Source organism: Onychomys torridus, chromosome 1 (genome assembly GCF_903995425.1).
Source record: "Onychomys torridus chromosome 1, mOncTor1.1, whole genome shotgun sequence".
NCBI classification, from domain to species: domain Eukaryota; kingdom Metazoa; phylum Chordata; class Mammalia; order Rodentia; family Cricetidae; genus Onychomys; species Onychomys torridus.
Window position 1 is genome coordinate 108,514,299 of NC_050443.1, and position 14,129 is coordinate 108,528,427.

General features: G+C 50.3%; 1 protein-coding gene across 6 annotated transcripts in view; it reads left to right on the plus strand.

Moving 5' to 3' along the window:
• The window catches only part of Tacc2 (transforming acidic coiled-coil containing protein 2), a 113,973-nt gene that overhangs the window by 36,778 nt on the left and 63,066 nt on the right, over nt 1-14,129 (plus strand). For 2 of the 6 annotated variants that reach the window (XM_036195197.1, XM_036195201.1), the window contains exon 1: nt 2,505-2,941. The exons of 1 other annotated variant lie outside the window; for it this stretch is intronic. In XM_036195197.1, the coding sequence (XP_036051090.1) occupies nt 2,874-2,941 (68 nt within the window). In that variant the 5' untranslated portion in view covers nt 2,505-2,873. Of the gene's footprint in view, nt 1-2,502; nt 2,942-14,129 lie in introns of those variants that run through there. 3 more of the 6 variants (XM_036195216.1, XM_036195194.1, XM_036195207.1) reach the window with 3 other exon arrangements.

A 14,129-nucleotide genomic window follows, 5' to 3' on the forward strand; every position in this document is an offset into this window, starting at 1 on the left:
GCCCTGCATTTATGGATTTTATTTAGCTTCATTTCTCCAAAGTTCTTGCAGAGTATTATGTTCATTTTCTGTGTCAGCTGGTACCTGCAGGCTAAGTGCTTAGGTGTGTGGCTTAAACGCAGATAGCCAATGAGCCAATGAGGGGAAAGAGCAGGATTTGAACTCAGGTGCCATTTCAAAGCCTTCACTTTTGGCAGAAACCCCCTACTTTCTAGCCCTGTGACCCCGAATGCCACATGCACACCAGGTTCTGGTTGTGGCTTCGTCACACAGCTCTGGGAGCCCCGGAACACTAGTCACAGACAAGGAGTGGCGAAGGGCAGAGTTAATCTAGGTGGCTGTGTTGGGAAGAGCAGGAAAAGGGTTCAGTGACTCCAAGAATGGGGAGTGGGCAGAAAAGGAGGGCTGGCTGTCCTCACTGAGAGAGCCTGTGGTCCTGGCCAGGCCAAGAGATCATTATCTCAGTTCTGCTCAGGGTCTGAAGAAGTTGCTGTCACTAGCATCCCTTGAGGGGGACAGTCTGGTTCCCATGAGGTGATTTCCTCTTCCTTTGAAAGGACAGTCTGAGTCCCCTGAAGTGGTTCTCTCATTCCTGGTGAACCTCATCATCATGGATGATCTCCTTTAGAAGGGGTTGTGTCTTGCAAGCCTCACCAGTGTTTGGTGGCTCTTTGTCATAAAGATGTTTACCACTCAGTCTAGATAGAATCCAAGGCCACCATGGAAGAGTGTTCTAGAAGCAGAAAGTTAAAGAGGCAAAACAGAGCCATTGAGGGACAAATTGGGGTTAGTGCAGGCTGGAGACCCCTCATTTTTCCCACATAGTGTGCACCCTGACTGAAGTCTGTATGTCACACACCCAGGGAAAGGGTCTCTTCAGAAGAATCTACATAAGCATTGATGAATTTTTTTTCTACACACTATAAGGTTCTTTTGGATCCCCAACTGCAGACAGAACCCAGAAGGTTTTTGTTGTTTGTTTGTTTTGTTTTGTTTAATATAAAGAACCCCTTCCCCCTCCCTATGGATATGATTGGATAAATAAGTTGCAGGACCCTTGCTACCAGATGTCACTACCGTTGACAGTGAGTGATGGCCTCCCTGGGAGATGCTGCCCTGCTGACAGTTACCTTCCCCACAAGACTGGCATCTTTGTTTGCTAATTCCATGTAAATACAGAGAAAAACGTCAGTGTTTCCTGGAGATTTAATGTCACTGATTCCTGGAAGCAATTTTGATGGTGTAGTATTTTGACATGGCGAAGAAATATGCACTCAGGAAACTCGGCTGGCCTCAAGCTCTGGAGCCTGTGGCAAGTAGCAAATTCTGTATGTGCTGACCTGTGCAGGCATCTTTAGCCACACTTTTAGAAAGCAGCCAGTATACTAGAGGGAATCTTAACATGTGTTGAGTAGCTTTATTTCAATTTTATTGTATGCATTGATTGGTTTTACTTTCCTCTTATTATTTTGGGCCTTATTATTATATTTGGGCCTCTTATTATATTTCTTACACATTAACTGCCTTATAGGTAGAAGAATTGTGGGAAAAGTTAGATGAGTCTTCCTGCTTTCCCATAGGCAGTTGTGTTTAAAGTCAGTTGTAAATGTTCAGGGCTCAGAAAGCCATTGCATCAAATGTAAGGCAGACAGGGGTGTTGGGGTCCCCAAACCACCAGCACTTACTGGAAAAGAGAGTGCTTTTCAAGTAGCCTCTGGTGAGAAGGGCCGGAGCTCAACTGTGGAAACATTTAGACAGAGACACCTGGCTACTTCCCAATAGGGAGATGGGGTCTGGCACTGGGTGTCCCCAGCATCCAAGCCAGCCTGTGTTTCAGATCAGAGATGAGCCTTTATATGTCCCTCACAGCTACCTTTCCCTTCCTGTGACATGAGGGGCCTGACTCAGGAGCTCAGCCTGCATGGCATAGGGCTTGTCTTTGTAGAAAATTCTTCTGATGGCCAAAGACCAGACTGCAGACCCAGCCTCTGAAGATGGCCCTATGCCACTTTCTCTCCAGCTTGCCTCAACCTCTGCAGACTTTGTCAAATTGAGAGGGTATCCATGGAGGCCTGGTCTTGGTGAACTGGAAGCTGGAGAGCTATGCCAGGTCGCTGCTTTGGGACAGACTGGTTCGTGTGGAGCTGTGCTATCTGAAGAAAGTTTAAGTGTGCAGTCCTCAATTTCCACTATAGCCTGTTTTACTGGTTCCTGCAGCCCCTCCTCCAGTCTGGGGGAGGGAGTGAGAAGGGACCTGTCCCCAACTCTGTCTACGACTAGACCACCTTGCCCCGCCCTCTGGGGGGCCTCAAGTTGCCAATGGGCAGCGCATTTACATCTCAAAGGACACACTACACTAGCAGACGGTCTGGGCTAGTCCAGGAGGCTGCAGCTTGGTGTGTGAGCAGAGGGAGGGTCTTTGCCTCCCCCCAGCGGTTTCCGGAGCCAATGTTGGAGCTTTGTGAAGATGCAGGCGTCTGGCCACTTGGTGGTGGTGACATCATCAAGTCCCAACACAGGCTGAGCTGGGGGCTTTAAAAGGAGAAGAACCTTTCCGACCACGCCAGTGCTAGGGCTCACACTGCCTCCTCTCAGGCAGTTCCACGCGCACCAGCCACGCTCACGCGTACACCTAGGCGCGCGCCCGCCAGCTTCACTTGCGCGTGCACATTTCCTCGGTGCTCGCCCCCTGGGCCGGCTCCGGCCTCGAGCCGTAGCTCCCAGTCGCCGCCGCCACCACCACGGATGCCAGAAGCTGCTCCCATCTGCAGTGCAGCAGCCCCGGCCGCCCGCCGGCCCGCCCCGGGCTGGAGGAACCGCACCAGGACGCTGGCCCTGCCCGCGGCTAGCCTGCACGCCAGGGCTCAGCGAGGATGGGAGGGTCGCAGTCCCTGCAGCCAGCCCCAGCTAGTGACCTGAACCTGGAGGTTTCTGAGGCCATGTAAGTGCAGTGCTCTGCCGCCCGGAGCCCCCGGGGGGGAGGAGAAGCTGCTCGGCTTTGTTAGTGCTTCTCTCCCCCATGCGGTGCAGCGTGAAGCCTAGGCTGGCCTGGGGAAGCCTTGGAAGGCTTTACCTGGTGGCTGCTGCTTATAGTGTTTTGTGTCCCAGCTGGACTGAGTATCTTGCAGCTCCAGGATGCTGCCTGAAGCAGAAAGAGCCCTCTGGAATTCCAGTTTTGGTTGTTCAGCAGCTGGGTGCATGGTGGGGGCTTCTGCGCTATCAGCATCTTCTTCTCTGCACCCCCAACCCCCAACCCACACACACTGGTATTTCCTGCTAGGGAACCGGAGGCATCAAGGAGAGTGGGCCTCCTCCTGGGAGGAGTATTATGCATGCTGGCATCTTCTTACCCTGGTAGCAGTACTGGGTTAGCTATTGGCATGGCAGGACATATGGCATGGAGCTCAGGGTGCATGTACAGCCGGTCTAGACCAGGCATCACCCTGCACTCCTCTCCTGCTAACACTGAGGACAAGGCCGCTTGCTATTATTAGTAAAGACAGCCAAACAGCCTTGTCATTGGTGGAGGCAGTGTCTGACTATGCATTGATCCAGGAATCCGATCTTTTCTCTAAACCACAATGCTCAGAAGCGGCCTTTATCCGGATAAGCAGCTATATAGTTGCTGATTCTGTTAGGGTAGTCTCCATTATGAACCCAGGCTAGTTTGGAGGTCTGCCTGCCAGGTCACAATTCAGCAAGTAAGGTTGCAATCCCAAGTGGGTCTGCCTGTCCAATCCGAGGTCTGCTCCTCTTTTCCTTGAAGGCTTGAGGGGTGGGGGTGGCAGAGCACTGTGAGTTCTGAGTATTTGATATATAGATTAAAAGATAGCAGGGACTGGTCTGTGTTGTGGAGTAGGATTTGGGCCCCATGGGAGGTGAGTGGTGGGTGATGGAGGTGGGCTGAGCCTCCACCCTTCACTGGTCTTCGGGGAGAAGCTGGACCCATGTGGTGATGTAATGCTGGGCTGAGCCTCGTGGTTTTCCAGGCTCTGGCTTTTGAACAGCTAGTCATTCTGAGGAGCAGGTGTGCATCCACCATTTGTCTTTATCCTGTAACTCGAGAAAGCGGTGTCTTAGAGTGGAGGTGTATTGTGTTTGGGAGTTTCATGGTATGAACCCTGCGCCTCGCTGTCCTGTCCATTCAGGTGCAGTGTTGTTAGGTGTATGGAAAATTGCACTGCCTTGTGGGACTCAAGAACAGACATTTCAGCCTCAGTTTTGAAAGTCTCTGAATTGGAAATCAGTGGAGGATAGCAGCTCTGTAGCTAGCAGAGTGGATACCCACTAAAGCAATGGAGGGACCAGAAAGGATAACGCGACCCTAGGTTTGGGTGCTCTTCAGCCCTTGGAAATGGAGTTCGCTGGTCTCTAATGTCCCCACTTTCTTTCCTGGTTGAGTTAGTGCCTTGTGTTCTGGGAGCTGAGGGCTGAGTCTGGAGAGATTCCATTAGGTAGATGTTGTCCTTTCAGACAACAGTCTTTAAGGGTTTGTTCCATGGGGATAGTGTCAGCTGAGTAAAACTTGCGGCCCAGTGGCCACTTTCAGAGGAAAGCGGCTCATCCAGTGTTTCCATGGTCCACTCAGTCTGTTTTTACCACGTGATACTTTTGGAATGTCTTGGAGTGCAGTTGTTAAGATGGTATATTTACTCATTCACAAAAATCCCACCCCACCCCCTGTTCCCCAACGTAATCTGTAATGGAGAACCGGAGAGAGGGAAATAGTTTGGGGGATGTTGTTTCTACTGCTAGCCGTTGCCACCCGTCTCTGAGTAATGGGGACACTTGTTCCCCCTACAGATGTGCTCTGTCCAACCTTGAAGTTTAAAAAAAAAAAAAAAGAACGAAGACTACATTAAGAAAGCAGCTTTTTCCTGTGCAGGCGTGGCGTTTTCATAGTAATGTGTGTGGAAATGCATACCCACGAATGATCCAGAAGCAGAGCAGGTGTCACGGCTGAGAAGTGCCTCCGCTGTGTGATGGTGTGGTCAGGTGTGCAGGGTGTGCACACCTGCCGCCAGACGCAGTCCATGACAGCAGGAGTCGAGAGCCAACATTTCTGTTTCTTAGGTGAAAGCTAGATTTACAGAGGACCACACACAGGCATGTGGGATGAGGGAAATGAAGCAGAGAGTTTTTAAGGTTTAAGGTGACCTCACAGTGGTACACACACCGGAGCATCAGCCTCTGGCAGAGATGCAGGGTCTCAGGCGCCACCCAGATTCCAATCTCCTTTTTAACCAGTGCTTATTAAAGATCCCTCCACTGCTTGGGGTAGAGTTTGAGAAGCCCTGAGCAGGTCATATCTCCTCTCTGTCCAGGTCTTTGTGAAACCACTGGCCGCGGCTTTAGCTGCTCCTTTCCTGTCTGGGGAGGACTTATGGCAGCAATAACCGCTTCCAAATGGGCAACGGGTAGTGAGGAGAGGGAGAATCCCACTCCCAAGTACTTACTTCTCATCAAAGATGAATGAGGTCTGTTGAGGGAACCCCTGGGGATGTGTCTTCCTCAAAGTGAAGCAAGCCTCAGCAAGCACTTTGTCCTCAGTTCCAGGACTTCCCTACCATCTTCTGACCCCTTTCCCCCCAATTAACCAAGGCGACAGGGCAGCCTGAGACAAAGTGGGCAGGGTTTGAAATCTTATAGGACAGGCTGCTGGTGAACTCTAGAAAACAGTCTGCAGACGTGGAACGTCATGGGACTGTGGTCCCCAGAGAAGCCACAGAGGCAAGGAGGAGGAGCCAGAGAGACTGGAAAGATGAGGAGGCAGGGGTAAAGACAGACAAGTAGAAAGTAGAGGTTTAGGGCTGGCATAATGGCTCAGCCAGCAAAGGTGCTTCACACCGAGCCGAATGACGTGAGCTGGATCCCCAGAACCTACATGTTGAAGAGAGCTGGCTCTACAAAGTTGTCCTCTGACTTCCACACCTCTCCCTCTCTCTCTCTCTCTCTCTCTCTCTCTCTCTCTCTCTCTCTCACACACACACACACACACACACACACACACACACACACACACACAAATAAATAGATGTAGAAGTTTGAAATGATAGTGTTCTTATTATGGGCTACAGACAGTGTAAGTTTCAGAAGGTATATTTTACTTTGGATATTATTACTGGGCACATTTAGAACTCCCCCACCCCATCCCCACACACTGATTAAGGAGTGAAGTTGTCTGTTGAGTGGGGTGTAAGCTTAAGTTTCAAAGGCTCCTTGTGGGTGTCATCTCTTCTGGCATCATTCCTAGATAGCTGCACCCTGGCTCTGAGGCCTAGTGCCCAGATCGATGGCCCTCCACCATCTTGGAGCTTGCTCTATGGGGGCCCTGAAGGCAGTAACATTCCAGGGCCTTCCCAGTAACTCCTGGGCATGCAAGGGTCATGCCAGCCCTTTCTGCTGGGGTCTTGGGTTGGGTGCCATGTTGCTCATAGCAAAGGGTTTCGGGTATTGATCAGGTATGAAGGACTCTGCAGGTGAACATCACATTAAAGTCAGGAGATTATGGGTCAGTGCCTCTCCCCAGCTCTATGTTTCTTTCTACTATCTACAGTCTTGTTTCTGTGACTATATTGTTGGTTGCCTAGGAAACTACATCAGCCTGAAACATGATTGGCTCCTCGTGTCAGATGGATTACTGGTGCCAGGGCATCCCTGTAGGTCAGCAAAGGGTGTTGAACAATTTCGTCCTTGCCCCATAAGCTTAACAGTGTGGACTTGGCATTGAGAACAATTGTCCCTTGAAAACGGATTGTGCCCAGACTCCTGCTTTTGTTTCAGAAAGGGGAGACCCAGATGAACACAAAGAACTGACAAGTCAGACCTGCTCTCACACGCCCATCCTGTATTGGTTGCACTTGCTCATGTGACTTCGCTCTGTTTATATTTATGAAGAATTCTCTTAGCGGTTACGTCTGCACGGCAGGTGGGTGCAGTTTGTCAGTGCCAGACGTGGGAACAGAGCTGGATGAGGCAGACTCCTTGCCAGGAGGAAACACTCTTAGCCTCGCCGAAGAGACTCGGATTCAGCAGAAACTTTTGTGTGGTCTCTGCCTGTCTGGCCTTCTTTTAGACAGTGTCTCAAACTAGGCTGGCTTCAAACTTGCTCTGTATGTAGCTGAGGATGACCTTGAACTTTTGGTCTTCCTGCCTCTACCTCCATAGTGCTGGGATTACAGGTGTGCATCCTCATTCACTATTTAGGGTGTCTGGGGTACCCTTCATCCGAGAGTCTGGAGCTCTCAGGTAGTTGTGGAGGACCATGCCCGATTTGGGCCCCTGGATGCCTTTTAACCCCACAGTCCAGACTTCTTGAGGTATCTGCCCTGTGCGTGCCAGCCCTGGTCACAGTCGCTTTGGCCAGGCCTCACTGCCTCCCACTCTCTAGGCCACCGTTAGAAACTTTAGAAGGTTGTGTGCACAGCCGCAGCTGCCCCGTCTAGCTGCATCTCCTCAGGCAGGTACTGTCCTCTCTGCCCCACCTCCCCTGCCCTTCCCAGCTGCTTCTAGAGCAGTAGTTCTCAACCTGTGGGTCGTGGCCCTCTAGGGGGCATTGAGTGACCCTTTCACAGGGGTCACCTAAGACCATCAGAAAACGCAGATGTCTGTATTATGATTCGTAACAGTAGCAAAATTACAATTATGAAGTAGCAACAAAAATAATTTTATGGTTGGGGGTCACCACAGCAGGAGGAACTATATAAAAGGTCATAGCAATAGGAAGGTTGAGAACCACTGCTTTCCTCCCCTATAACTCTGAAGTCCTGCTTGCTAACTTGTGTAGCTAACTTCACGTGTATTTGACAATCTAGCTCACTCTGGTTTTGGGTTTTTGATCTCTTTGTCTGTCTGTCTGTCTCCGTGTGTGTGTGTGTGTGTGTGTGTGTGTGTAAAAGTGAATGAAGGTCAGAGGACAGCTTGTGGGTGTCAGTTCTCTTTCTCCATGTGGGTCGCTAAGGATCAAATTTAAGTTGTCAGACTTGGTGGCAAGCATCTGTCACCTGCTGAGACATCTCACTGGGCCTCGCTGTGTTTCCAGGCTACAGTAATAGGGACCCAAAGCAACATGATGGGATGATTTCTTCTTGAGCTGTAAGCATGCCATAGGTCCTTGAGTCCCCGAGAACTACAGCCCAGCCTGTTCCAGCAAGTCCTCTGTCAGGGGTCATCTTCTGCCCCCAACCACTGCCCATCTTGAAGTGCATTTCCTACCTTGCCAACCAGGGAAGATGTCGAGGAATTCAGGGATGCCACCCAATCCTAAAGGGCACAGGCAGCTCCCAAATCTCCCATGTGATGAATGTGAAACTCCAAACAAAACAAAGTCCACTCAGTGACACTCTGCAAGGCAAGAAACACACGTAGACTCTTCCTTTCCTACTTATTCTTGTCTCTTTTTTACTTGAACATAAACCTAGATCTGGCCCCTGTGCCTCATGTTGCCCAAGCTCTGCCCCCTGCCACTCCTCAGCCCAACCCAACGCATACATCTTGAATTCCCATTGCTTGAGTGAAGCTCAGTGCTGGTCCACTTCCCTGGTCCTACAGGCCCCTTCAAGGCCCTGTCCTTAGTCCTTTCTGCTGCATCTCTCCTCCCTCCTGGCCAGCAGGGTCTGAGGAAGCATCACTTCCTCCACACAGCCCTCCTATCCTGCTCTAATCTGCTCTCACTGATCGAAGACTCCGTGGTACTCACATCGGGTAGTGATCTCTCCCTGTTGTCCATCATCCCCCATATCACCTTGCTTCCCACCCAAGGTGCACAGGACTGGTCTTCAGTCTCCATTGGCTGCTGTCATCCGGCCACCCAGGGCTGCCCTGTCTCTCTCACCTGACTGCTCCATTGCCATCTTCCAACATTTCTGACCAATAACAATGCTACATCTGAGGAAAGTGGACAGATTTCTCACACTCCTCTGACACATGGGCAACTTAAACGACCTCCAGGAAAGCCTGGATGAGTGCAGACAACCCCATAGTCTTTTCATTCCCCACCCCCACCCCATTATGCCAGGAGTTAAATTCAGAGTCTCAGGGAGGCTGTCTCATTTAGAGAAATGGGGGACAAACCATATCTAAGGAATGTAGAGTTGGTGCCTTCAGCCTAAACCGGGCGGTGTAGCGTGCAAACCCAGATGAGGCACAAAGGACAGAGATGGCACCCTGAAAGGAAGGTCTGTGCAGGCAGATTCATAGGGATCGGTGCCACCGCCCTATCCACCTCCACAGAAGGGTCCCCTTGCTATAAACAGCTCAGAAGAGGAACACCAACGGTGTCTTCTCACAATCCATCAGCAAACCTGTTTCTGTGTGGGAGGCCAGGTCCCTCCTTTCCAAGGGTTCTTAGGAGGAGGAGAGAGGGATAAGAAGATATTAGAAAGATCGCGGAGAAAGACAGAAACACATGACAGCTTTGGAAGGACCTGAGTCAATACCCAACGGCCTTTTCCAGTTATTCAAAGGGGCTTTTTATAACAATGCCAAGGGGCGGGGCAAAAGACTCCCCCTTGATAGATCAAAGCACACCGCACAGCCAAGTGTAGACCCTTCCAAACACCTGGTAACCACGCCCGTGGTCAAATCATCCCTTTATACAGGCCTGCTGGGTAAAGCAAGTTCAGGTTCTTAGACCCTGAGTAAGTTCTCACTAGGAAACCCCTGTGGGTCTCTACATTCTCTCTTTCAGCTGTATTAAAAGTCATCATCTCACAGACTCTCACTCAGATAAAAATACTGAACTCGGGGCTGGAGAGATGGCTCAGTGGTTAAGAGCACCGACCGCTCTTCCACGCTCTTCCAGAGGTCCTGAGTTCAATTCCCAGCAACCACATGGTGGTTCACAACCACTTGTAATGAGATCTGGTGCCCTCTTCTGGCCTGTAGGGACACATGCAGGCAGAATACTGTATATATAATAAATAAATAAACAAATCTTTAAAAAACAAATACTGAGTTCATTCTAGACTGGAAGATGTAAAGAAGACAACACACGAGTATATCGAATGATGATTACCTTTGTTTTGTTTATTTCTCTGATTTGGCGATCTGTCACCCATTACTAGCACTGGACTTGTTTGGCTATGTGTGAGGAAGCCTTTGAACTGCAAAGGGCCTCTTTGAGTTCCCAGTGTGACACTGTAGCTTTGGGCTTGACTTTAAAATACTCAGTATGCCTTCTCTGTGAATAAATGGTGAGGAACTGGGAAACACAGGCTAGAAGCGTGGCTGCCAAGGGCGAAGAGAGAAGGGGCAGATGTTGAACGGAGGACACAGAGTTTCATTTGTCGGGGGGAGGCATTACATTGAGGACATCTTCTGTCCAGCGTGGTGACTATGACCTGAAAATTACTGAGACTAGGGGCTGGAGAGACGGCTCAGCAGTGAGGGCACTTGCTCTTGCAGAGGACCTGGGTTTGGTTCCCAGCACCTGCTCAGTGGTTTGCAACCATCTGTAACTCCAGTTATAGATGATACAGATGTAGATAGATACATTAGCTATAGGTAGATAGATTGCTACAGACGTAGAGAGATACCATTCTAGCTGCCCAAAAGAAGACAATAAAAACCATCATCAGGACAGGATTTCACGGGTGATTTTTATCTCCAGGGTCCCCAGACAGCCCCATGCAATTCTCTTCCTTATTTTCAGCAAAGGCAGAAGGGAAGGGGAGCCAACCCCTCTTCTCCACTGTTATAACTGAGGCAGGCAGCCCACGCTGAAAGGGCACTGCCACATGCCTAGGAAGAATCTGCATGGAGCTAGCGTCCTTATCTACTGAGGGACTTGTCAAAGCACAGCCATACCCCTGACAGTAGACGGGCCCAGCAATGTTCTCTGGGTGTGCTCTCCCCTCTTTATATTGGGGGCAGTGGGTCAGTCTATCTGAACACCCTGGGATGGTGCCTCCTACCGTGCTGACCCAAGGGGGAACATTGCAGGTCACAGGTATGAACCAGAGTGGCATTGGTTGGAGAAACCGAGAGGAAACTCAGAACTTCTAGTCAGGAAAGGACACCTGTGCTACTCACTGTCACACAAACATGGCCGACAACAGCCACGCAGCCCCACACTGGGAGCAGGGCCAAAGAGAAAACTCACTGGCTACAGCTACCACCTGGCCATGGCCTTCTGTCCTATCTGTGGAAACAGGCAGCTGGCAGCCCAGGGCCTCGGATTTGGGGGCAGCTCCAGACTGTACAGTCAGCTGCAGAATGAGGACTTTGGAAGTGGTCAGCAAGTGCCATTCAGATCCACTCCTTCCTGTCTCTCTCTCTCTCTCTCTCTCTCTCTCTCCCTCTCCCTCTCCCTCTCCCCTCTCCCTCTCCCTCTCCCTCTCCCTCTCCCCTCCTCTCCCTCTCCTTCTCCCTCTCCCTCTCCCCCTCCCTTCCCCTTCCCTCCCCCTTCCCCTCCTTCTTTCCTTGAATGGCTGGACAGGAAGATACGGGAAACTATTACATCTAGCCTTTGTGTCGTATACCCTTATCTCTCAGCAGCTGAGCACTTAGGTGCCACCTTTCATGTAATGCTCCTTCCTTTATTTCTTACCCATAGATGGCCCTTCTGGCCTCGGAACCAGTGACCAAAAGGCTCTGGGAAACTACTAGAAGCTCCTAGCCTCCTCAAACTATTCCTTGCTTCTCCCTGCCTCTTGGTCACTTCTCTGAAGCTTTTCTCGGGCACCTGAATGAAGATGCTCACTCTGGCAATTGTCCCAGGCTTCCTGTGGTCCTCCAGTGAGGGCGGGAGACAGGTGCTGGGATGTTGGTTGGCATTTGTGGACCACACGGAGGCCCCAGGCCTGATGCCTGCCCTCCCTAGGGCGTTCCCATCTCCTACCTGGGCTCCAGGTCTTGGTGGAGCAGACAGTTCAGAAGCTGAGGCTCAAAACTCCCTAGAAGCCTGTTGGGGGGTCAGGGGTCACAGAGAGGGAGAGGCAACTCAGAGGCTTTGGGAAAGTCAGCTCTGGTACACAAAGGCAGTGATGCTAAACACACAAGCCTGAGACTTGAGTGCTTGGAGTTTCTTTGTGGGAGATCCAGTTTTCTAAAGCCCCTGTGACAGTCCGGGGGAACCCCACCCACCAGTCACAGGAGACGTCATTCAAGTCCCTTTTATTTTATTTTCTACTTGGCAGCCAAAGCCGCAGCCACAGGCCAAGCCCAGATCCCCCTCTTCAGACCACACCACACCTAACACTTATGCAACCAGCCCTTGTTTAGAGCACACAATTCAACCACTAGAACTGGTGGTTAAAGCTAAGCATGCTCACATACAAATACAAAGGGTGTCTGATCCTCACACCCACCCTGCATAACCCCTGAGTAAGTAGCCTTTGCTTACCCTCTGTGCATTTCTGCCCTTCACAGATCTCCAAGGGACTAATGCTTACTCTCCCAGGACCTCTGTGTCCTGGGAAAGCTTAGGACCACTCATGTAAGTAAATGTGCTTTCAAGAAGTCTTCTGAGGGAGTCTGGCATGACTTACAGGAGTGCACATGCTCTCCCTAAAGCAACGCCAACCTCTGGAGGGAAGCATTTTCTTTCAGACCACTCCAGGCACCTCCCTGTAGTGCAGAACAAGGAACCCTTAGCAGTTTCCGCCATGGCTCCCACAGATGACAGTGGCAGGGTGGAACCTTTGATAGAGTTGCTTCTGAAGCTGCAGAGACCCACATCTGCTCCTCATTATGGAGTCCCTGCTGAAGACCGGATTTGTCCCAGTGGCCAGCAGGAACAGAGAGCAGCTCCTGTGGTCCCCTCCTGCTGGACATTCTCCTTCAGCAGTGACCAAGCTCAGCCTGGGGTCTTCTAATCTAGCTCAGCCTACACCCCCGTCTGCCGACACATGCCCACCTCCCTTAGTACCGACCTCTCCAGTATCCTGAAGAGATACAAAGAGGGAGAAAAAAAGGGCCTGGCAGCAACTCAAGCTAAGATTCAGTGGAGGGCCTGGACCCAAGCTAGTGATTTTTAATCCCAAATGAACTACCCACTCCATTTTCTTTTCGTGTAAGAATCTGTAATCTCAGCTATTTCCCTAAGGGGAAGGGTGTCTGATTTAAGCTCAGCAGATGATGCAGGCTGCCTGAAACTGTGGTTTTTTAGCAAATTGCATGTTATAGGAAACAATGAAAAGGATTGCCTGATTCCCTGTGGACCACGGTGAGAAAGTCTATAGGAGTGGGATGTAGTGACAGTGTCCTCCTAACACCTTGGCATGACCTACAGGCGTGTCCAAAGCTAGCTCCAGAGGGGAGATATTCCCAGAGCACTCCAGGTACCTCTCCGTAATGTTGAACAGGAACAATTAGCAATCTTGGGAACCCAAGAGAGAGAACCCCTGCATCCCAAGGCGTGTACAACAGTGGTAGCATTTCTGTCTGATTGCACTTTGGTCAGAGGCAGGCTGGTGACACGGCCATGGGTAAAGGTACCCACCCCTAAGCCAGAGACCCAGGGAGAAATGTCTCCTTCAAGTTGTTCTCTGACCTCTGCGTGTGCACCATGGTGTATGCCCCATACCTCACTCACAAATAAATAAATGCAAAAAACAAAACAAAACAAAACAAAAAACAGGCTAAAGCCTATTTTATGCCAGTCTGCAAACAGTGCCTTTGAACAATAAGAAACAGGACTTAAATCCTTTGTCCTTTTCCTTCCTATTTTTCCATGTAAGGAAAATGAAGAGATGGCTGTGAGCAGCACGTGAAGTGAGGCAGCCTGTGGGTCTTGCCCACTGCCTGGAAGTGCGCCTTTCTCTTAAGGCATTGCGCCACCCCCCCAGTAGTTTCCCATTCTTCTCTCGTACATAATGCAGCTTAGTCAGCTCAATCTCTGGCCCCTTATTACATATTCTGAACTGATAAAAGTATAAATTAAATTACTTTCCTTATGTATATTACACGTATTAATCCTGACAGCATATGGAATACAGCTGTACAATGCTTATTCATTATAGAATTGAGCATCTACAGATAAATATGGACAGACTGCTACCAGCCCTGGGCCTTAGTTTCCTGGGCTGTTGATCGAGCAGGAGAAAAAGTAATCAATGCATGGGGTGGCCATGGGAGCTGTGTTTGTATCTACAGTGTACTATGCATAGTGCTAGGTAGGGGGGTAGTGT